The sequence below is a fragment of the Pleurodeles waltl genome, chromosome 12, assembly GCF_031143425.1.
Source record: "Pleurodeles waltl isolate 20211129_DDA chromosome 12, aPleWal1.hap1.20221129, whole genome shotgun sequence".
NCBI classification, from domain to species: Eukaryota; Metazoa; Chordata; class Amphibia; order Caudata; family Salamandridae; genus Pleurodeles; species Pleurodeles waltl.
In genome coordinates, this window is record NC_090451.1 from 607,935,207 (window position 1) to 607,958,604 (window position 23,398).

A 23,398-nucleotide genomic window follows, 5' to 3' on the forward strand; every position below is an offset into this window, starting at 1 on the left:
GACACTCCGGACGGCGTGTACAGGTCGCGGTGCACACAGGAATGTCTGTTGACGACACTGGAGTCGATGGTGTTGGCATCGGTGGACTGGGGCTGCAGTGCGGGATGGGATGGTGCTACGTGCTCCCCACAAGCGGTGTCCACAGACCACGGTGCAGGCAGCAGCACCAGTGTCAGCAGGAGCTGCGTCGTTGGGATGCCCAGGCTGCAGTGTGAGCAGGCGGTTCCGGAGCGCGGGGCCCACAGGTCACTGTGCGAGCAGCGGCTCAGTGAAGTCGTCCAAAGATGCCATTGGTGAGACCATTGTTGCGGTATGAAGCGGGGCATTACGGCTCCGTGCAGCATGGGCAAGTCAGGGTGTAGGCCAGTGGCGTCGTTGAAGACGTAGCAGTGGTTTTTCTTCTTGAATTGCACAAAACACACAGTTCCCAGTGCTGTAGGAAGTTGAGACTGAAGTCTTTGATATCAATGAGACTTACCACAAGAGGCAAGCTCTACACCAAGCCCTTGGAGAACTTTCAAAGTTCACCCTTGGCACTCTTTTCAGGCAGAAGCAGCAACTGCAGGCCAGTCCCGCAACGCAACACAGCAAAGAGACTGTACTCCTCCTCCAGCTCTTCTCCTTGGCAGAGGTTCATCTTGATTCCAGAAATATTCTAAAAATCTGGGATTTTGGGTCTTCTTTTTATACCCCATTCTGCCTTTGAAGTTGGCAAAACTTCAAAGCAAAATCTCAAGTGTTTGCAAGATCCTTCCTTGTCCAGGCGAGGCCCTAGACTCACACCAGGGGGCTACAGACTGCATTGTGTGAGGGGAGGCACAGTCCTTTCCAGTGCAAGCGACCAACTCCTCCCTCCACTTTAGTTCAGATGGCTCATCAAGATATGCAGGCTACACCCCAACTCCCTTTGTGTCACTGTATAGAGGAGAGGTGTGAACAGCCCAACTGTCAAACTGACCTAGACGAGGAATCCACAAACAGGCAGTCACAGAATGGTTTCAGCAAGAAAATGCCTACTTTCTAGAAGTGGCATTTTCAAACTGCCAATTTAAAAAACAATAAAAGATGAATTGTTAAATTGTGATTTCAGAGACCCTAAACTCCACAATTTATCTGCTCTCAAAAGTAATCTGCGCTTTAAGGATATTTAAAAGCAAAAAGAACAGATGACAGACGGAATGCTGAACAATGCAGACATTGACCCCCAGTCACAAAGATCTAGGTTTAAACCATCATTTTTTTGCTCACCACACTTCCCCAGTTTGGACCCAGCCATAAGGAAATCAGTCTTGACCCTGTTTCCCCTGGGAACAGTCCAGCCCGAACTGCCAAGCTAGGTCCTCCCTGGACCGGAAACAAGCATCCTAGGACCTGTTTCAGGGTATCACCCTTCATCAACCAGGCTAGCTTGAAACCAGTGGCGCAGTGAGCACAGGACCCACGTCTGGGCATACGCTTCCTACTGGGGGCGACAAACGCAAAAAGAACAGATGATGAACGTAATGCAGAGAAAATCAAACATTCAGCCCAAGCAGCATAAAGCGATTTAGGACGGTGACCTTATTCAGAAACTCGTTCACAGACAAGACGATGGGTGGTTTGGAAATTAATCTGCAGCTAGATACAGTCTCTACCAGATAAGGAAGAAGGTAAGGAACTTGTTTATCTGATGGAGACCACTAGTCGCAGACTCCTTACCTTAGAAAAGATACTTAAGCAATACCTCCTCAGAGGTGGGTCTGCAAACCTATTACACTTTAGTACCGCATGAGCAAAGTGCCCGTCACAGCAGACCTGACTGTCTAGGCAGTAGTGCTTGGTAAACATGTGCAGAGGAACCCTTGTTGCTACCTGACCAATGACCAGGACAGGGACTCCGCAAGCAAACGCAGTGGTTGCAGCCCTTCCTCTGGTGGAATGAGGGTGGAAGCCCTCAGGGGGTTGTTTCTTGGTCAATGCATAGCAGATTTGATGCAGAAAACTATCCATCATACAATGGTCCTTTTCTGCTTGGCCTTTTTCCTTCTTCGCTCTGATGTACTCAATTAAGAGTTTATTGTCCTCATGGAACTCTTTAGAATGATCAATGTGGAACAACAATACTTTTTTTGGGTCCAAGAGGTGGAGTGTCTTCTTTCAAATGGTGTCACTACTTTCGGGAGAGTCAGTTCTCCAAACCTGTTTGCCTGGTTAGGTGTGTGTGTGTGTGTGTGTGTGACGTCAGCAGGCCTCCATGTTAGCGAGTGCCTATACTCGCAATGGGGCCGCAAATTGCGACCCACCTCATGAATATCGATGAGGTGGGTCATTGCGACCCCATTGCGAGTCGCAGTCGGTGTCTGAGACACCGTACTGCATAGCAAATTGCGACTTGCAATTTGCGAGTCGGATGGACTCGCAAATTGCAAGTCGCAATTTTGCATTTTGCTACATCTGACCCAATGTCCTGTGGGGAAACTGTGAAAGTAGACGGTAGTGCACGAACCTCTTCCACTTACCAGAATAGCAGGCACTAGTTGTGGGCCGGCGTACTTCTTTTAGCATGGTCATACCGCCAAATTGCAAGGTTGGAGCTACTAGGACGACAGTGAGGAATGTCTGTCTCAACTTCCGAACCACAAATGGGAGGAGTGGGAGAGGCAGAAAAGCGTAAGCAAATATCCTTGACCAATTCATCCACACTGCACAGCCCATAGACTGTTAGGTGGCAGTCTGGAGGCAAAGCATGCACATTTTACGTTTTCAGTAGTGGCGAACAGATCTATCTGCGGAAATCCCCAAAGGTGGAAGTTAAGAAGGAGGACTTGGGGTGGAGCTCTCATTTGTAGACTTGTTGATAAATCCTGCTGAGCATGTCTGGGAAGCTGTTGTCCTTCCCAGGAATGTACTGAATCAGCGGATGCGCCTTGTGATGCATCACCAAACACCGAATACCCTGAGCTAACACTTAAAACTGTAGTGAGTGAGTTCCTCCCTATTTTTAGAGGTTCTACCTATTTTTGAGGTCTTATTGTGTGTCCGAAGCAGAACTATCTTTCGCTGTATGAGAGGAAGGAATGCCCAGAGGGTCAGTTGGGTAGCTAACAGTTCCAGGTGATTGTTGTGCAATTTCTGTTGTGCGGGAGCCCATACAGTGAGGTTCTGTAGGTGCACCATCCCGTCAGTAAGTGAGGGGTCTGTGGTTATGGATTCTTGCAGAACTGGGTCAAGAAAGGACCATCCCTGCAACAGATGGTTTGCATTCCACCACTGCAGAGAGCAAAGAGTATGGCCCAAAATCAACGCTAGATCCTCAGACACATATGTAACCTGGCGTGAGGAACTATGGCAATGCAGGATGCCACCCTGCCTAGTAGATGCATTACTGTCCTGACCGTTACACGGCGATCTAGCAGAAAAAGGGACAGCAATGCCTAGAATGCTTGCACCCTTGCAGGGCTGGGGTAAGCTTTCCGTATGTGGTAGTCGAAAATGGCACCAAGGAAGGGTTACCCTCTGGCGGGGATGGAGGTGAGACTTGGTCACAGATATAGTGAAGCCTAGACTGTGAAGGTACGCTACAGATTGATGCTGTGTTGCGCTCTTGATTAGCCAGTCGTCAAGCTAAGTGAACATATGAATCCTGCTCCATCTGAGATGAGAGGTTTTCATGGCTAGGCACTTTGTAAACACCCTGGAGGTCTTGGGAATCACCAAAAGGCAACGTCTTGAACTGATAAGTTGGCCACCCACCCCAGACATTCACACAGTAATGTTTAGTGAAGCTGTGTGGAGTTGACCATGTAGTTGCTTTAAAGATTTCAGCTATTGGTATATTGCCCAAGAAAGTCATAGATGCTCCTATTTTACAAGTAGTGTGCACTCTAGAAAGTGTGGGCAAACTTCGTTTAGCTTTGGCATAACATGTTTAAATGCTTTTAACTATCCATCTTGAAATGCCTGATTTAAATTTGGGTTTCCCTGTGTGAGGGGGTGAAAAAACGAGTTTTACAAAACTCTTTAGTTCTATTAATAGAGTACATTAAAGCTCTTTTTACATCTAATATATGAAGGGTTCTTTCTTCAACTGAATTATGCTGTGGAAAGACATCTGATGATTCAACTGACTTGTGTAGGTGGAAAGAGGAGACTATCTTTGGTAGGAATTTTGGGTTCGTTTGAAGGACTACCTTGTCTTTGTGTAGCTGGAAAAAAGGTTCTTCCAAGGTTAATACCTGGAGCTTACTTACACGTCTGAGTGAAATGATGACTACTAAGAAAGCAACCTTCCAAGCTAGAAATTGGAGAGGGCACTTATGCAATGGTTAAAATGGTGGACCCATAAGTCTGGTAAGTACAATGTTGAGATTCCAAGCAGGTGCAGGAAGAACCCAGGGTGGAATTACTTTTTTAAGTCCTTCCATGAATGCTTTAATAACTGGTACTTTGAAAAGTGATAAATGTTGTCTGTTTTGCAAATGCAGACGTATTGAAGTGTATGCTAGACCAGAGGTCTGCAAATGAAGTAAATAGACAACATTTTGAACACTTGCATTAAATGGCTCAATATGTTTAATACAGCAGAAGAAAACAAACCTTTTCCACTTAGCAGTGTAACACGCTCTGATTGTGGGTTTAGGAGCTTCTTTAAGAATGGCCATACATTCGGATTGAAGACTGAAGTAATCAAACTCTATGACCATAAGAGCCAAATCGCAAGGTCGAGTTCCTTTGGATCTGGGTGCCTGACTTCTCCATGGTTCTATGTGAGAAGATCCCTGTTGAGGGGAAGCTTCTCGTGCGGCACTACAGAAAGTTTGAGAAGGGTGGTGAACCATTGTTGTCTAACCCAAGTGGGAGCTATTAGAATGAGTGTGAGAGATGTTTGCCCCAGCTTCCGAATCAAACAGAAGAAGAGCGAGCGATGGAAAAGCAAAGGCAAATCTCCCTGACAAGTTCAGTCCACAGAGCATTGCCCTTGGATAGTGAGTGTGTGAGCCTGGAGGCGAAGTCTGGGCATTTTGAGTTGTCTTTGGCTGCAAACAGGTCTATCTATGGAAAAACCCACTTGTGGAAGTTTGGGAGGAGAACTTGAGGGTGAAGTTTCCACTGGGGATATGTTGGCTCTTGCACTGTCTGTCCAGACCAAGACAACTTTGTCTTTCAGGTGGACTAGAAAAGCTTTCAGTGCTAGGTGAACTGCCTGAAGCTCCAGGTAGGGGATGTGAAGGTTCTGATATTTAGTGTCCCAAAGACCCTGAACTGTGATATTTTGTAATTGTGCTCCCCGTCCTGTGAGTGATGAATCTGCTGTGAGAATGATCTGGGGAACAGGGTCTAGAAACGTCCGTACTGGCTTTGATGAGCCTATCGTCCAGGTATGAAGACATGAATACTCTGTCTGAGTAGATGTGCTGCAACTACCGCTAGACATTTGGTGAATACACAGGGAGCGGGAGTGACTCCGAATGGGAGCACTTTGAACTGGTAATGTGTTCCCGCTATCACAAACCTGAGGTATTTGCGATGCGCTGGATGTAATGGGACGTGAAAGTAAGCATCCTTTGCGTCAAATGCAGACATAAAGTTGCCTTGTTGTATTAGGGGAATCACATCCTGTAGCATTACCATATGAAAATGCTCTGAAAGTATGTAACGATTTAACAGTCTTTTTGGGGAATGACAAAGTATAGGGAATATACTCCTGTGCCTTGCTGTTGAAGAGGGACAGGCTCTTTGGCTCCTTTGAGCAGGAGAGCCTGTACCTCCTGTTTGAGCAAGGTTAAATGTTCTATGGACTGTTTGTCTGTAAGTTTGGATGTTTGGAGATGTTTTTATGAGGTCCAGACAACAACCATGTTGGATAATATTCAACACCCACTCATCTGTTGTAATGTTTTCCCATTTGTAATATGTGTTGAAGTCTTTCCCCAACTGGTGTTAAAGGATTAGGGGAGAATGAGGAAAGAGTAACTGTTGTGAGGTGGAGGGAGCATGGCGAAGGGACGTACCGTTTCCACAGCCCTGGAATTGTTTCCTCTATACGTGCCTCTGTAGTATCCCCTTGAAGCGGAGGTGTGATGCTGTTGCCTTTAGGAGGAGGTAAAGGCATCCAAGGGTGTAATCTTGCTGCCCTGCTTATATGTGGGGCATCAAAAGAAACCACAAGGAAGGGTTTGTAACACCCCCATGTATTTTGCAACCCCTGTGTCCTTTTTCATTCTTTCTAGTGTTTGGTCCACCTGGGGACCAAACAGATGTTGCTGATCAAAAGGGGCATTCAGAAGTGTCTGTTCCACTTCTGGCTTAAAGCCAGATATGCATAACCAAGCGTGCCTGCGCAGCAGTAGTTGGTACTGATAAACCTGGCAGCCTTGTCCTCTAAGTCTAGGGCACATCTGATTGTTATTGGAAATAAGCTTTCCCTCCTGAACAATGTGATTAACTCTTTTTTATGATGTTGGAGGAGTTCCTCCATTTCGTCCCAGTGGGCCCTGTCATACCTTGTAAACAACCCTTGAGTGTTAGCAATTAGCCATTGGTTCACTGCTTGTGCTGAAAGTCTTTTCCCCGACACATTAGTGAGTTTTCTGGTTGAAGGACATTCGCTATTGTCTGCGAATGTCCTCTTTTGCGGGCATTAGATACCACCAGTGAGTCTGGGGGTAGTTGTCATTTGATGTAAGGTAGGTCTGAGGGTGCAGCTTTGTACTTTTTATCCACCCTATGTGTATTAAGTTGTGCCCACACCATACCTTTAAATATCTCATTGGAGTGGCAGAGAATCCCCTTCAACATGGGTAGATATTGACATGCCCTAGTGGAAGCTGAGAGTGTGTCGAAAAAATATCTTCAATCGGATCTTTGTGTAAAGGGGCCTGGTGATATCTAGGCATCCTAGCTATGAGTTCTTGGACGGATGTTGCATCATCCAGGGGTGAAGGCTTTGCTGGCTATAAGTCTGAGTCAGTATCTCCAGTAGAGTCAATGTCGTAAGTTTCCCATGTATCTGTAGGATGTTGACCTGCGTGATCTTCTCCTCCCTGATGCCCAATGTAAGATTGTGGGGAGCTCAGTGGAGTAATGTTAGCCTTATCACCAAGTGAGTGATGTGATGAATGAGGTGGTAGTGGAGAGGCAGGTGGTGGAGAAGGAGACAAAGATGGCCAAATAGGACTGGTGGTAATGTCCTTTTTTGGAAGTGCAGGAATATCAATGGCCTTCCTAAAAGAAAGCTGGAGCTCGGATGGAATAGGCAACTGCCTTTCCAAGATCCAACCGGAAGAAGGCTGAATGATGATCTTCTTTTCTTTGGATTGAATTCTTCGGTCAGTCTCTAGGATCGGTTCTGGTGCCGAAATTGGTCTCTGTTTTGCAGCCTAGGTGGTCGGAGCCGAAGAGGTGGAAGCTGGGGTGCACGGAGCCAATGAGGTAGATGGTTGGCTCGGCACAGAGACTGGTCAGCTCAGTAGGGCAGAGCTAGATTTCAGGCTTGGCTTTCAGTGCCAGGCTCGAGGGCAGGTCATCTCTAGAAGATCTTCGGTGCTCCCCATGGCCTATCGGCAAAGGTGGCCCAGGAGCAGTAATTTCAGTCTTAACCAAGGCTGGACAGGGGCATGGGTACTCCCTGAGCGCTGTCCTCAAAGATGATCTTAGATGACCAAGCCGAATTAAACTTTTGAGTCTGATTCGGAATACAGGATGTAAAGAGCCACCTCCTCTGCTGCTGAGGCTTCGTGCAGTTCTTCCTCTTGTTCGACATCATGGTGACCAAAGATGTCGGGTGTCTCTTCCAGATCTCTATGCTGCATTTCCTTCCGATGCACTTGATGATCCCGCAATGTTTTCTTCGATTGAAAAGATCAGCAGGCCTCACAAGTCTCCTCTTTGTGATCGGAAGACAGTCACAAGCAGCAGACCTGCGAGACGTCAGTGTGTGAGTATCTTGGTGGCAGCTGGAACAGAACCAAAACTGAGTCGGTTCCATTAGCAACACATTGTAGGTTGAATCCGAAGAGATGAGAAAGGAGGTCTGAACAGGCAAGGCCCAAAGGCCGAAACTGGAATACTTTGAATAGACAGATGACGATTTTCTTCTGCTTTCGAAGGGCAAGAGTGAAAACAGTACAGACGAGTATAGAGGTTTACAACAGACTGAGGGGAGCCCGAAAACAGACTCAAACCGGAGCACCAAAGAACACCTCCGAACCTGATTGCAGAAACAAATGAATCTAACAATGGGCTTGATGCCCATGCGCAATATCATCGAGAGAAGCAGTGGTTTTATCTTGTGACTTGAGCAACTTCTCTGAAGAAAAACAACTTGCACACATCTGGACCCAATACTAGATGGCAGGAGTATGCAGCACATGTATATCTATAGCTACACATGCAATTGAACATAAATTTACTCCAAAAGCATCTTGTAATGTCCAAATGAATTACATATCTGAATATTTTTGCAGTCTTGCCTTCTAAAAATATAATTAATGTTTTTTAAGTGTTTGTCAGCTCACAAAAGCTATTATCTACTGACAAACATTTTGTTTCTCAAAAACAAAACAAAAAACATTTTAATAGTTTTGGGCTTAAAGATGCAGATACAGTCGTCATTTGCATCTGGACTGCAACCATCATTTTATTATTTTCAGTTACCCCCCACTCCGAACTTCTGCCCCAATTAACAACCTGACAAATTACGCCTTTTGTAAGATATACCAACTTCAAGAATAGAAACTTCTATTCAAGACAGCTTACAGAAGATTGAAAGAAACTGAATCATCTACTAAGAATCATCTGATAACTTGCACAACTAGAAGGGAAAAAGTGGAATGATGTTCCAAGACATTTGCAGTCCGGACACAAAGGATATAGTGTACATCTAAGAAAGAAGAGTGAATTTATAACAAATTCAAGTTCTCTATCTTGGTAGTGACACAAACACATATTTGTCATATAGTATAATGACTTTGCTATGCTCTGACCTCACTGATGGAAGGGAACCGTTCTGTGCCAGAGTCCAGGCCGCTGTCTTGTGAATCCATTGAGAGCCGCCCTTCAACAGGAAACAGAGACACAGATACACACAAAAAAAGAATACAGCAAAATTACAACATCTGAAATTGAAAATACTTGCTGTGCCATATAAAATCACTGGATCGGAGAATAAACAGAGCCTAGAATGTCTAAAACGCTAAATCCTGGCCCTTTGTCAAAGAAAAGTAGTCCTATTCGTACACATTTACTGGCAAAATCAAACAACAGGTTGGTACAACAATAATGTGCAACACTGCAAAGATAAAGTAAGGGCTCTGTCACCTACAATATGCAGAGTACAGTTTTGCACAGCCTGAATGTCTATATAACTGACAGGACTAACTTTCACATAGAAGCAAACCAGTAACCACACTGGTGGTTGTCGATAACATGCATTAACTGTGCCACATGTTTCAATAAAAAACTGAAGACTGTTGCAAGCAAAGGAAAAGAACAGTAAATAGCACGGGTATATTTCACTTTACTGGCTGTCATAACAACATAGCTTACTATTATAATCCTAATATTGTACATCGGATGGAACTGGCCCAATCAAATAGAAAATAAATATGAAGCTAAGTAGTATGCATGGTACTCTGGGTAAACTGGGCTTACACTGTTAGAACACACAAGGTGCATTGCTTACATAAGTAATCAGCCACTTGAATTCACTTAGATAACAATTTTAGTAGACTGTCACTGGAGTAGATTAACTTGCCTTGCTTATCATCTAGTGTCCAAGCTAGTAAAACACAGCTTCAAACATCTGCTTGCTTGTGTTTCAGATATGTTTATGTTGTGAAGCATGCCTTAACACAAGATGGAGCCTGGGAGCTAAGAAAGCACCCTCTCTAATGCAGGGCCGGCTTTTGGGCGGTGCGACCGCACCAAGGGCTGAACTCAGGGGGGCGCAGTGTTTAGAAATAACTTCCGAAACTTTGGATTTAAAAACACCTGCTGAAAAGTTCCCTGTGCGTTTAGCCATCAAGAAACAATTAAAAGGTCAAGACACCTCTTGTGATTAATGTTCCTGAGTTTTGCCTAGTGGTAGCTTTGAATCAACATACAGTAGCATAGAGGGTTAATATTCTTGCTGCAAAAAACAGAACTATGGGGCATATTTAAGAAAAGTGGCGCTGCACACAGTGCAGCGCCACTTTTCTTGTACCCCTTAGCGCCACCCTAACGCCACCATGGGTGGGTCATATTTAAAATACGGTGCACCATGGCAATAGTTAGGGGACTAGTGTTAGAACATTTTACGCTAGTCCGGCGCTTTGCAGGATAAGCATCAAAAATGTTGACACTAATCTTGCAAAGCACCCAGAAGCCCATTGTAACCAATGGAAGCCTCCTTTTAATGCCTGCTCTGAGCAGGCGTTAACAGTTTCGGAAAAAAAAAATTACACAAAGAAATCTGACAGACTTCCTTGCATCATTTTTTTTGTCCCCCTAACGGGAGGAAGCCCCCTTTGCATAGATTATGCCTGGTGAGGCATAATGTAGTGCAAAGGGTTACAAAGTGGCACAATGCATGTAGGTTTTTAGCCTTTTAACGCCACATTAGTGTAAAAAAAATGACAATAATGTGGCGTTAGAATGGCACAAGGGGCTTTTAAATATGCCCCTATGGCAGTGCTTAATTTGTGCTTGTTTTGTTATTTTTGAGGGCCAGCGCTTATTTTTGTGCCTCAAGCATTTACTGCAAGAAAAAGACATATATGGGAAAGACGGAGGAAGAGAAAAACGAAAAAGCGTTACAACGGGAAAAAACAGAAATCCGAGCTGAAGGGGCAGGGAGTGCCTGTAAATGGACTGAAGAGGCCCGAGATGGCTTCAGGATTACGCTGCCTCTGAATTACGTGTTCTCACATTTCATTGCAGCAGCCATGTGTTTAATAGGAGAGCTTTAGGCATCAGCACCTTTTTATTTACAAATTAAGCACTACTCTATGGGGCATATTTGAAAAAAGTGCACTGCATACAGTGCTCCGCCACTTTTCTTGCACCCCTTAGCGGTCCCCTAATGCCACCATGTGTGTGTCATATTTCAAATACGGCACACCACTGCAGTAGTTAGGGGACTAGCGTCAGAATTTTTGTATGCTAGTCAGGCGCTTTGCAGGATTACCGTCATTTTTTTAAATGCTAATCCTGCAAAGCTCTCAGGGGGCCCATTGTAACCAACAGACGCCTCTTTTTAATGCCTGCTCTGAGCAGGCATTAAAACTGCCGGAAAAAAATGAAGCAAACAAATCTGTTAGATTTCTTTGCGCCATTTTTTTGACCCCCACACCCAACGGGGGAATGCCACCTTTGCGTACATTGTGCCTGCGCAGGCATAATGTAGCGCAAAGGGATACAAAGTGGCACTTTGTAAATATGTCACACCATTTTGGTCCTTCTAACGCCACATTAGCGTAAAAAAATGATGCTAATTTGCCGTTAGAATGGCGCTAGGGGCTCTTAAATATGCACCTATATTTTATATGGCTAGCTGAGTGGATTAGTAAAGCCTTCCTTTACAAGAGCTTTAAAATGCTTTAATGTATGTGAAAGGGGAGCGATTGGAGATGAGGATCACATTTGCCAGGTGGTAGTGAGTGAAACCAAGGAAGAGGTCATGGGGTGGGGGGCACAATAAACTGTTGCACAGGGCGCCACCAGTCCTAAAGCCGGCCCTGCTCTAATGCAAGGACCAAACTAGAAAGACTAATGTCAAGCATTCTGATTCTGGCAAAAATATAGAAGAGTTGTGATTGAAACAACTGTAGAGAATGCAGTCTAGAACTGTGAGGGACTAAGGAGTACCCTCCTGACCCACTGTGGCAAAGATGAGAGATCCTGACCCAGAGTGCAGAGGTCTACCAAAGGTATCACCCTGGAATGTAGATTTAAAACTTGCTCTCAAGGAAAGTATAACCAGTACCACAGAAGGCCTAATGCACTGAACACAGATTCTAGAACTCATTTCCGCAATGGCAATCTGGTCTACAATAGGTATACAATGCACCTCTCTGTTTTACCTATTACAGACCATTCCAATCACCTGAAACTACATAATAAAATAGATGGTTAGGCCATTAACTAATTGGTATAGTCTAATTGTATTATGATTAATACTAAGGCAGTGTGAATTTACTATGGGTATGCCATAAGCATTGTTTATATAAATGTCTGTTAGAAAGAATTAGATGTGCCAATGACCAAAATCCAAAGTTTTAGAGGGTCTAACCTGAATAATTTAGGAAGGTGAACCTAAAAGATGAGATCAATGCACCTAAAAGGGAAGGTACACTTAAATAAACACCTCTATGAGTAATAAATATTTGAGTGAAAAAATATAAATGTGGCCAAGATCCAATTGGATCTATTTGTAGTTGCTCACTGGTGGAAAATTCAATTTTTCCAATAATTGTGTCAATGCTGAGGCAAAAGGTTTTTTTAAATCCAGAAAAATTGATTGTTCTACGTAACAGGAAGTACCCTTAGTGTGTTCTAATTACAATTATTTCCCTAGCATGTACGAGTGAAACCTGTGTTCAGAAAAATGAAGCTTAAGTTAAATTGATATTAAATTGTTAGCCTGCCTTGGTAAATAAATATTGAAGGTAAAATAGAACTTAAGCTGAACTGATATTAAATGAGAAACAAGGGGTGTGGCCAGGTCCTTCAAGACCGCAGACGGGCGATTCAGGAGCCCCCTGCCTGGCTGCTTCATTATATCCAATCCTCCCACATAGCGGACCCTCACTAGCCGTAAAGGTCCTCAATTAGCCCTCCACATTCCCCTGATCTATATTTGGGCCCTCAGCGAGGATCCTTGACCGCTGCTCCAACACGCCTAGCCATGGCCTACAGTGGGTGGTGTTTTTAACCTGCAGTCTCCCCAAGCAGTCAACCCAAAGCGAAGCGCCCTGAATGTGAACGACCCTCCCACCCCTGGCAAGATGTAGCTTTGACATCTCCTGCCTGATCTCGGAGGGCCCCAAAGATAAGGGGCGTGGCCTAGTGAAGCTCATGCATTTGAGCAGGGGTGGCTTTAGCTGCCGCAAACTCAGGGAGGCGCACAGCTGACCCAGAAGCAGGCTCCAAGGACGGGGGCCTAGAGAGACAACGCTCCTTTTCCAGCATTGTGCCAGCCGACCGACAAGACGAAGACAAAGAATGCTGGCACACCTTCGACTTCTTCTCATGCTTACCCGAACGTCCCGGGGACTTGGAATAGGATGACAAAGAGTGTGGGCTCCGCAAGAGGTCTTGGGACATCCAATCAACCGAGACCAGGAGGGAGCTCTGGGCCACAAGTAGCATTAGGGAGTGCCACCTCAAAGCCTTTGGGTTCGTGGCATAGCACTCTGATTCGGGTCGTGGTCGCACTCCAAATACCAGAGACACACGAGGTGAGGACCCGTCACGGACTTCATCTGCTGACAGAATTCGCAAGGTTTAAATCCAGTCTTAAATGACGACATCTTGACACACCAGAATGTCCAAAAAGCTTTGACAAAAGCTGAAAAGTCCACCCAAAAAGTGACTGTAGGGGTAGCTCTTCTTCAGATCTGCACGTAGGCTGGCGCAGAAAGAAAAGAACTGACGTCAGCATGCAGGGTGGTGCCAATATAGGTCCTACAACATCATATCCGGCAAGCATGACGACGGACGCAGAGCCTACCAAAGCCACCTGATGGCGTGCAAGGCTAATGGTAGAGAAAAATCAACTGATCCAGACTGACACCTGTGGGATATTCTAAGATAAGGAATCTGAAAATAATACATCCACTGACAACACTGTTTATATGGAATGAAAAGACCCGATCAATCACAAGAAAATATTTAGATACAAATATAAGGAATATATAAGGTAGAAGGGTGGGTACTACCAAATAGAGAATTATTTTTATGTTTCAGCTATCAAATAGTTATAGAATAAAATTTGGCCATTTGTAATACTTGCTTTCAATTGTTCAATCTTGTGCCAAATATAAAGGTGACTTCCCTAGCTTAGGGCAATTCCAAAAAATATGAGTCCAACGGCCAAACATCCGCTGAGCACTAAGGCACTTGATCAGTATCTGAGAATTCATTTTAATCAGTATGGCTGGCGTCCTATACAGTAGCCACTTCGTATAGAATTGCATATGGCAGAGATCCCCCCCCCCAAATAGGAAGAAATTGTATGTTTGTCTTATTTCAGGTCTCTATCGCAATACACATTTCCTCCCTTGACTACCACCTCTGTTGTGCTTTACTAAACACCTCAACTTCTTTATAATTTAAAAGCGTAGTCTTCCAATAGTTGACAGATCTACATGTACTGGTCTCTAATAAATCCTCCATTAGCCCCAGACTTATCCAGATTATTATGGGATCCAGCTCTTTAAAAAATGTGCGATTTGCACAAAAGACCACTGGATCGATGCTTTTGCATGTCTGATGGCTTGTTCCATATCCGCCCATACTTCCCCAGTATTGTGATTTTAAAAAATGCACCCACAGCATAGTATCCAATCATCTCCCACCTAAGGACAGATAAGGTCCTATAACAATATCTGCTAGTTTAGTTGGGCCATGAATAACTGGAATCGCATAGTATTTATACAACTGTTCTTTTCTTTTTAACAGCCATTGCAAATGCTTATATCGGACCTTTTTTGGTGATTTGGTGAAATGTAGGAAATCATTTATCTTATATTCCATCAGTATTAAGTCCAAAAAAATATTGTATATTGGTCTCTCGCACCTGGAGAGTTTAAAAAAATCAACTGGAGAAATGTGCACAACTTGCAAAATAATATTCTCTCAAATAGGGCAGTGCTAGAGCCCCGACTTATAGAGAATGCTTATTGCCTATTTATACAGATTTTTCCTGACTTGCACAGAATGCTTATTGCTATTCAAGATGTTTTATTGGCCCAAATAAATGTGGAAAACATTCCTTCTATATCTTTCAAAACTTTCATTTTGTAGAACACAGGGCAAAGTGGTGAATGAAAAAGTAAAGAGAAGTGAAACAGACATCTGTATCAGCACAACTCTGCCCATTAAAAATATGGGCAGAATAGTCAACTTTGAAAAAAAGAGCACTTTGATTCTCTCAACTAATGGCATATAATTTAAAACAAAAAGACTGTTGCTGTTCTCTGTGGTATATATACAAAGATCTCTCTTGGGATTGATTTTTTTTAACAGAGGACGGAGCTCTGAAGAAAGTGTATAGTGCAATTACATAAAAGAGTTTCAGTTTTAGCCTCTTGATACCCACCCACCAATTGAAATTAGTGAAATATATTAAAAGCCTTTTACTGGATACCCAAACTTGATTAAATAAGTGTTACATCACCTGCGAACAGTTTAACTTTGGACAACCACCAAAGGGTGGTTCTATTTCTTAGTCTTCTCTTATTGTAATAGCAACTGGCTCTATAAAAATGGCAAATAATATAGGGGAGAGGGGGCATCTCTGTCTTTTTCCATATTTAACCTTGTTTACACCTTTGTCAACCAAATGCATTAATAATTGTGCAAATGACCCCCCCCCCCCCTGATAAACTCTGTGTAAAACTGTATAAATTCTCGGGAAAACACAAATTTCTCTAAAATACAGAAAAGCCTCTTCCATCAGACCAAATCAAAAGCCTTTTCAGCATCTAATATTAGGACTTGGGCCGGGACATGCTGCTGTTTAAGAGGTTCAAGTCTCAGTTAACAAGTTTGTGGATAATTATCTAACTACAATGAAGCCATATGGGTCCCTATTAATGCACCGATTACTCTACTCATACGATTAGGAATGAAAATGTCACTTACCCAGTGTACATCTGTTCGTGGCATCAGTCGCAGTAGATTCGCATGTTCTGCAATAGCTCGCCATCTGGTGTTGGGCCGGAGTGTTACAAGTTGTTTTTGTTCGAAGAAGTCTTTCGAGTCACGGGACCGAGTGACTCCTCCTTTTGTCTCTATTGCGCATGGGCGTCGACTCTATCCTCGATTGTTTTTCCCCGCAGAGGGTGAGGTAGGAGTTGAATTGTAGTAATAGTGCCCATGCAATGGAGTGACTAAGTATGCACCTATTTAAGGTTGAGATGATACATATATAAATAATTGAAGGTAACTTCCAAACTGCTACAGGCTCCCGGGGAGGCGGGTGGGCACATGCGAATCTACTGCGACTGATGCCACGAACAGATGTACACTGGGTAAGTGACATTTTCAGTTCGATGGCATCTGTCGCTGTAGATACGCATGTTCTGCATAGACTAGTAAGCAGTTATTTCCCCAAAAGCGGTGGATCAGCCTGTAGGAGTGGAAGTAGTCTGAAATAATGTCCTTAATACGGCTTGACCTACTGTGGCTTGTTGTGCGGATAACACGTCTACACAGTAGTGCTTGGTGAATGTGTGAGGCGTAGACCATGTGGCTGCCTTACATATTTCTTGCATTGGGATGTTTCCTAGAAAGGCCATGGTAGCACCTTTCTTTCTGGTTGAGTGTGCCCTTGGTGTAATGGGCAGCTGTCGTTTAGCTTTAAGGTAGCAGATTTGGATGCATTTAACTATCCATCTGGCTATACCTTGTTTTGAAATTGGGTTTCCTGCGTGAGGTTTTTGAAATGCAATAAAGAGTTGTTTAGTCTTTCTGATGTTTTTTGTTCTGTCAATGTAATACATTAATGCTCTTTTGACATCTAATGTATGTAGTGCCCTTTCAGCTACGGTATCTGGCTGTGGAAAGAACACTGGAAGTTCCACTGTTTGATTTAGATGGAACGGTGAAATAACCTTTGGCAAAAATTTAGGATTGGTTCTTAGGACGACTTTATTTTTGTGTAGTTGTATAAAAGGTTCCTGTATAGTAAACGCCTGAATCTCGCTTACTCTTCTTAGGGAAGTAATGGCGATGAGAAATGCCACCTTCCAGGTTAGGAACTGTATGTCGCAGGAGTGCATGGGTTCAAAAGGTGGACCCATAAGTCTAGTTAGGACAACATTTAGGTTCCATGAAGGAACAGGTGGTGTTCTTGGTGGTATAATTCTCCTAAGGCCCTCCATGAATGCTTTAATGACTGGTATCCTATATAGGGAAGTTGAATAGGTAGTTTGCAGGTATGCAGATATTGCTGCAAGGTGAATCTTAATGGAAGAGAAAGCTAGGTTAGATTTTTGTAAGTGAAGCAAGTAACCCACTACCTGTTCTGTAGTTGTGTGTAATGGTTGTATTTGATTAATATGGCAGTAGCAAACAAACCTCTTCCATTTACTTGCATAGCAGTGCCTGGTGGATGGCCTTCTGGCTTGTTTTATGACTTCCATACATTCTTGGGTAAGTTGTAAGTGCCCGAATTCTAGGATTTCAGGAGCCAGATTGCTAGATTCAGCGATGCTGGATCTGGGTGCCTGATCTTTTGGTTGTGCTGTGTCAACAGATCTGGCCTGTTGGGCAATTTGATGCAGGGTACCACTGATAGGTCTAGCAGCGTTGTGTACCAGGGTTGCCTTGCCCAAGTTGGTGCTATCAATATGAGTTTGAGTTTGCTTTGACTGAGTTTGTTTACCAGGTAAGGAAGGAGAGGGAGAGGAGGAAAAGCGTAAGCAAATATCCCTGACCAGTTCATCCATAGGGCATTGCCTTGGGATTGTTTGTGTGGGTATCTGGATGCGAAGTTTTGGCATTTTGCGTTCTCCCTTGTTGCAAACAAGTCTATCTGAGGTGTTCCCCAGAGTTTGAAATAAGTGTTCAGAATTTGGGGGTGAATTTCCCATTCGTGGACCTGTTGGTGATCTCGAGAGAGATTGTCTGCGAGTTGATTTTGTATCCCTGGTATAAACTGTGCAATTAGGCGAATTTGGTTGTGAATTGCCCAATGCCAAATTTTTTGTGCTAGCAGGCTTAACTGCGTGGAGTGCGTCCCCCCCTGCTTGTTTAGATAATACATTGTTGTCATGTTGTCTGTTTTGACGAGAATGTATTTGTGAACTATTATTGGTTGGAAAGCTTTTAGTGCTTGAAAAACTGCTAGAAGTTCTAGGTGATTGATATGCAGTTTTGTTTGATGTACGTTCCATTGTCCTTGTATGCTGTGTTGATCGAGGTGTGCTCCCCACCCTGTCATGGAAGCATCTGTTGTTATTACGTATTGTGGCACTGGGTCTTGGAAAGGCCGCCCTTTGTTTAAATTTATGTTGTTCCACCACAGAAGCGAGAGGTAAGTTTGGCGGTCTATTAACACCAGATCTAGAAGGTGACCCTGTGCTTGAGACCACTGTGATGCTAGGCATTGTTGTAGGGGCCTCATGTGCAGTCTTGCGTTTGGGACAATGGCTATGCATGATGACATCATGCCTAGGAGTTGTAATACCATCTTTGCTTGTATCTTTTGTGTTGGATACATGCGTTGTATGATGGTGTTGAAATTTTGAATTCTTTGTGGACTTGGAGTGGCTACTCCTTTTGATGTGTCTATTATGGCTCCTAGGTATTGTTGTACCTTGCGTGGCAGAATTTTGGATTTTGTGAAATTGACGGTGAACCCTAGTTTGAAGAGGGTTTGTATGATATGATTTGTGTGATTTGAGCACTCTATTAACGAATGGGCCTTGATTAGCCAGTCGTCTAGATATGGGAACACATGTATTTGCTGCCTTCTTATGTGTGCTGCGACTACCGCTAGACATTTGGTAAAGACTCTTGGTGCGGTTGTTAATCCGAAAGGCAGTACCTCGAATTGGTAATGTATTCCTTTGAATACAAACCTTAGGTATTTCCTGTGCGATGGGTGTATTGGTATATGGAAATAAGCATCCTTGAGGTCTAAAGTGGCCATGTAATCGTGCAGCTTTAGCAATGGCAATACTTCTTGTAGTGTGACCATGTGGAAGTGGTCTGATTTGATGAAAGTGTTCACTACTCTGAGGTCTAGGATTGGTCTCAGTGTTTTGTCCTTCTTTGGTATCAGAAAGTACAGTGAGTAAACTCCTGTGTTTATTTGTGTGTTTGGCACTAATTCGATTGCATTCTTTTGCAATAGTGCCTGCACTTCTATCTCCAGGAGATTGGAATGGTGTGTTGTTAAATTTTGTGCTTTTGGTGGTATGTTTGGAGGGAATTGTAGAAATTCTATGCAATAACCATGTTGGATAATTGCTAGAACCCAAGTGTCTGTAGTGATTTTCTCCCATGCTCTGTAATAATGACCTATTCGTCCCCCCACTGGTGTTGTGTGGAGGGGGTGAGTGACATGTGAGTCACTGTTTAGTAGTAGGGGTTTTGGGGCTTTGGAATCTTCCTCTATTTCTAGGGAATTGCCCTCCTCTATATTGTCCCCGAAAACCTCCTCTATACTGTCCTTGGTAACTGGACGGTGTGGCTTGTGAGGTGCTGGCTTGTGTGCTTTGACCCCGAAACCCCCCTCGAAAGGGCGTTTTACGGAATGAGCTGTAATTCCCTCCACTCTGCGGGGAGTAGAGTGCGCCCATGGCTTTGGCAGTGTCCGTATCTTTTTTGAGTTTCTCAATCGCTGTGTCCACTTCTGGACCGAACAGTTCTTTTTTATTAAAAGGCATATTGAGAACTGCTTGTTGAATCTCTGGTTTAAATCCAGACGTTCGGAGCCATGCATGCCTTCTGATAGTTACAGATGTATTAATTGTCCGTGCAGCTGTATCTGCAGCGTCCATGGAGGAGCGGATCTGGTTGTTGGAGATGGCCTGTCCCTCCTCAACCACTTGTTTTGCCCTATTTTGTAAGTCCTTGGGCAGATGTTCAATGAGATGTTGCATCTCGTCCCAGTGGGCTCTGTCATAGCGCGCAAGTAGTGCCTGGGAGTTTGCGATGCGCCACTGGTTTGCAGCTTGTGCTGCGACTCTTTTACCAGCTGCATCAAACTTGCGGCTTTCTTTATCTGGGGGTGGTGCATCTCCAGATGTGTGCGAGTTGGCCCTTTTCCTAGCTGCTCCTACAACGACAGAGTCTGGTGGCAGCTGTGTAGTGATGAAAACCGGGTCCGTAGGAGGCGGCTTATACTTTTTTTCTACCCTTGGTGTGATTGCCCTACTTTTAACCGGCTCCTTAAAGATGTCTTTTGCGTGGCGGAGCATACCAGGGAGCATAGGCAGGCTTTGGTATGAGCTGTGGGTGGAGGAGAGTGTGTTGAATAAGAAATCATCCTCGACCTGTTCTGAGTGGAGGCTTACGTGGTGAAATTGTGCTGCTCTAGCCACCACTTGAGAGTACGCGGTGCTGTCTTCTGGTGGAGATGGCTTCGCAGGGTATGCCTCCGGACTGTTATCTGACACTGGGGCGTCGTATAGGTCCCATGCGTCCTGATCTTGGTCACCCTGGCTCATGGTGGTGTGAGCTGGGGAGTGTGATGGAGTTTGTGCTGGTGAAACGTCAATCACGGGCGGAGGTGAGGGTGGTGGTGTAACTCTTTTCACCACTTTTGGTTGTGGTGTTTGTTCCGTGTGGAACTCCAACCTCCTCTTTCTCCTAATGGGGGGAAGGGTGCTTATTTTTCCTGTCCCCTGCTGAATGAAGATACGCTTTTGCGTATGGTCCACATCAGTTGCTTGTAGCTCTTCCTCAAACCTATGCTTCTGCATTTGGGAGGTTAGCGAGTGCTCTTCTGTATAAGAGCCTGAAGCTGGCTCGCTTGCAGTTTGTTTCGGCATCGAAACTTTGTCTGCGTGTTTTTTCGGCTCCGAGGTGACTTTTTTCCTTTTCGGGGCCGAAACCTCTCGGCGTCGATCTGTTTCTGTGCCGCTGTCTCGGCGTCGAGCCGTGTCCACACCGGCATCTCGGTGTCGAGGCTTGTCTCCAGCACTTTCTCGGTCCCGAGAAGGCTGCGTGCCGGTGTCTCGACCGGAGTCGGACGATCTCGGCACTGTTTGGGCCTTTTTCGGTGCCGATGGTCGGTCACCGAATTTATGGGTCGAGCCATGGCCTGGTGGCAGTGGCGTCCCCTGGGCCTTGTAAATCTTCCTCTGTGTGGTTTTCGACGTCTTACTCACGGTTTGTGTATCGTCGAATCCTTCGGAGTCGGAGTCTTGGATCGAGAAGGTACCTTCCTCTTCCTGTTCCTCGAACTCCCGGTGGGCTGTCGGTGCGGACGCCATCTGAAGTCTTCTGGCTCGACGGTCTCGGAGTGTTTTTCGGGACCGGAACGCACGACAGGCCTCGCAGGTGTCTTCGCTGTGCTCAGGTGACAGGCACAGGTTGCAGACCAAGTGTTGGTCTGTGTAGGGGTATTTATTGTGGCATTTGGGGCAGAAACGAAACGGGGTCCGTTCCATCGGCGTTCTTCAGCACGCGGTCGGGCCGACCAGGCCCCGACGGAGGATCGAAAAAACTACCCCGAAGGGCACCGGAGCTGTTCGATCTTCGATGCGGTGTTGAATGGAAGTACGCCGATCCCGAACGCAACAATACCGACGAAAATCTTCCGAAATTAGCTAATTTTCCATTCCGAAACTCGGAGCGACAGGAACACGTCCGAACCCGATGGCGGAAAAAAAACAATCGAGGATAGAGTCGACGCCCATGCGCAATAGAGACAAAAGGAGGAGTCACTCGGTCCCGTGACTCGAAAGACTTCTTCGAACAAAAACAACTTGTAACACTCCGGCCCAACACCAGATGGCGAGCTATTGCAGAACATGCGTATCTACAGCGACAGATGCCATCGAACATAATTTTATAACAATTTCATAGTCAGTGTTTAAAAAGCTAATTGGCCTGTATGAATTTATGTTTTCTGGATTCTTACCCTTTAAGAAAACTCACTACAATAGCGGTATTAAATGATGGAGGAATGTTACAGCCTTTTAAAATGTGATTACTAAGATTCAGAATCTATTGATTCAAGGGAGGCAGGAACTTCCTATAGAACTCAATAGGGATAGTAGATAGTAGCGAATATGACTCTGGCACCATTAATTTGCCAGCTGATCCATGCCCACGTACCCTCCCCATCTGGTTGGAAAGCACTAGCATCAAACCTAAAGTACTTACTTACGTAGATTGCCACGCCCCTGTGAGCGGCCTTAACACTAGATATGCACTCAAACTCGGCCAATTTTTGAACATTCCAGAATTTTTCTTTGAACCTTCCCTGAAGTGGGTCTCTTGAATCAAAGCGATTTCTGGAGGGTAGGCTTTTATTCAAACTTCAAGTGCTGTCACTTTCTGTTTCTTATACAGACCATTACCGTTAAACAATGCAGCCTTTAATTTCATACTCTGAATCCACTACTCACTCATCTCAGTAAGTCTCTTTGAGATTGATTACCACTCATTACAGGCCAGCCCCTTAATCTTCCCACACATCTAGAGAGCCCTAGAATTCTGAATAAGCCACACGAGTTTGTTAATTGTCCACCCATGACATCACAAATAATACATAAGTGATACACAGAAAGCATACAGCATAAAAATAGGATGCAGTGTGTATCATGATTAAATGCAGTGCTGGGCAGAGTATAGAATTTGTACAAGATTTACCATTTCATATAAACAGTGTTGCTTAGTGCTGAACCCAAAAATAGCAGACACCAAACCAGCACTCTAAATTATCCTAATGGCCATCTTAAGGTATTTAGGCCAAGATCTATCAAAGGGTTTTACCCATTCTGTGTCTATGGAAAAATGCGTTGGTACATATGGCCCTTAATCCTTAAATTGCACAGTGCTAAAACCACAATCTCTGAAGATTACAGTGTGTTGCTAGCTGCATTATCCCTGTGGTTTTCCTACATGGAGAGTAGTAAAACTAACGTGTCCACCTAATACTGCAGCAGAGACATTTTTAAAGTGTCCAGAGTGCCTAAAATATCTAAAGTGCCTGAAAAAATGTTTGCTCTAGATGGCCTAAAGTGTTGCATGCCAAAGTGCTGAAATGTCTGCTTGCTAAAGAGCGTCATGTCTTCATTATGCGCTGACCCCTTTATCTGAAGATACCCCTGTCTCTGAGGTTCAGTTGCAGAGCTACATGAAAGATCACCGCTGTGAACTGCCAAATACCCAAAATTGTGGTTTGCACTAGGATTAATAGTGGTACGATTGTGGGGTGGGGGTTGATTAGGCTGCAGAATGGGAAAGAGACATTGACTAGTGCGTGCTGCCGGAGAGGGTGTTCTACGAGTCGAGAGTTTGCCACAAGATATGGGAGAAAATCTGGTTAGCATGAAAGTCCTATAGGAGGCTTTAACCTGGAAATGTTGCACTGTCTGCCATGCAGGGAAACACTCGGGCACGTCATACTAAACATGTAATTGGCGGCAGAATATTATTGTACTGGTTTATCAAAATCAATAAAAATATTTTGAAAATAAAATCCTGTATCATATGATAGAACTATAGACAACATTGATTCCTCTAGAAATTCCAA

The 23,398-nt window shown here is 44.4% G+C and overlaps 1 protein-coding gene across 3 annotated transcripts in view; it reads right to left on the reverse strand.

Moving 5' to 3' along the window:
- The window catches only part of ARHGEF11 (Rho guanine nucleotide exchange factor 11), a 787,362-nt gene that overhangs the window by 470,441 nt on the left and 293,523 nt on the right, over positions 1 to 23,398 (reverse strand). For all 3 annotated transcript variants that reach the window (XM_069217872.1, XM_069217873.1, XM_069217871.1), the window contains exon 10: positions 8,964 to 9,034. In XM_069217872.1, the coding sequence (XP_069073973.1) occupies positions 8,964 to 9,034 (71 nt within the window). The remainder of the gene's footprint in view (positions 1 to 8,963; positions 9,035 to 23,398) is intronic.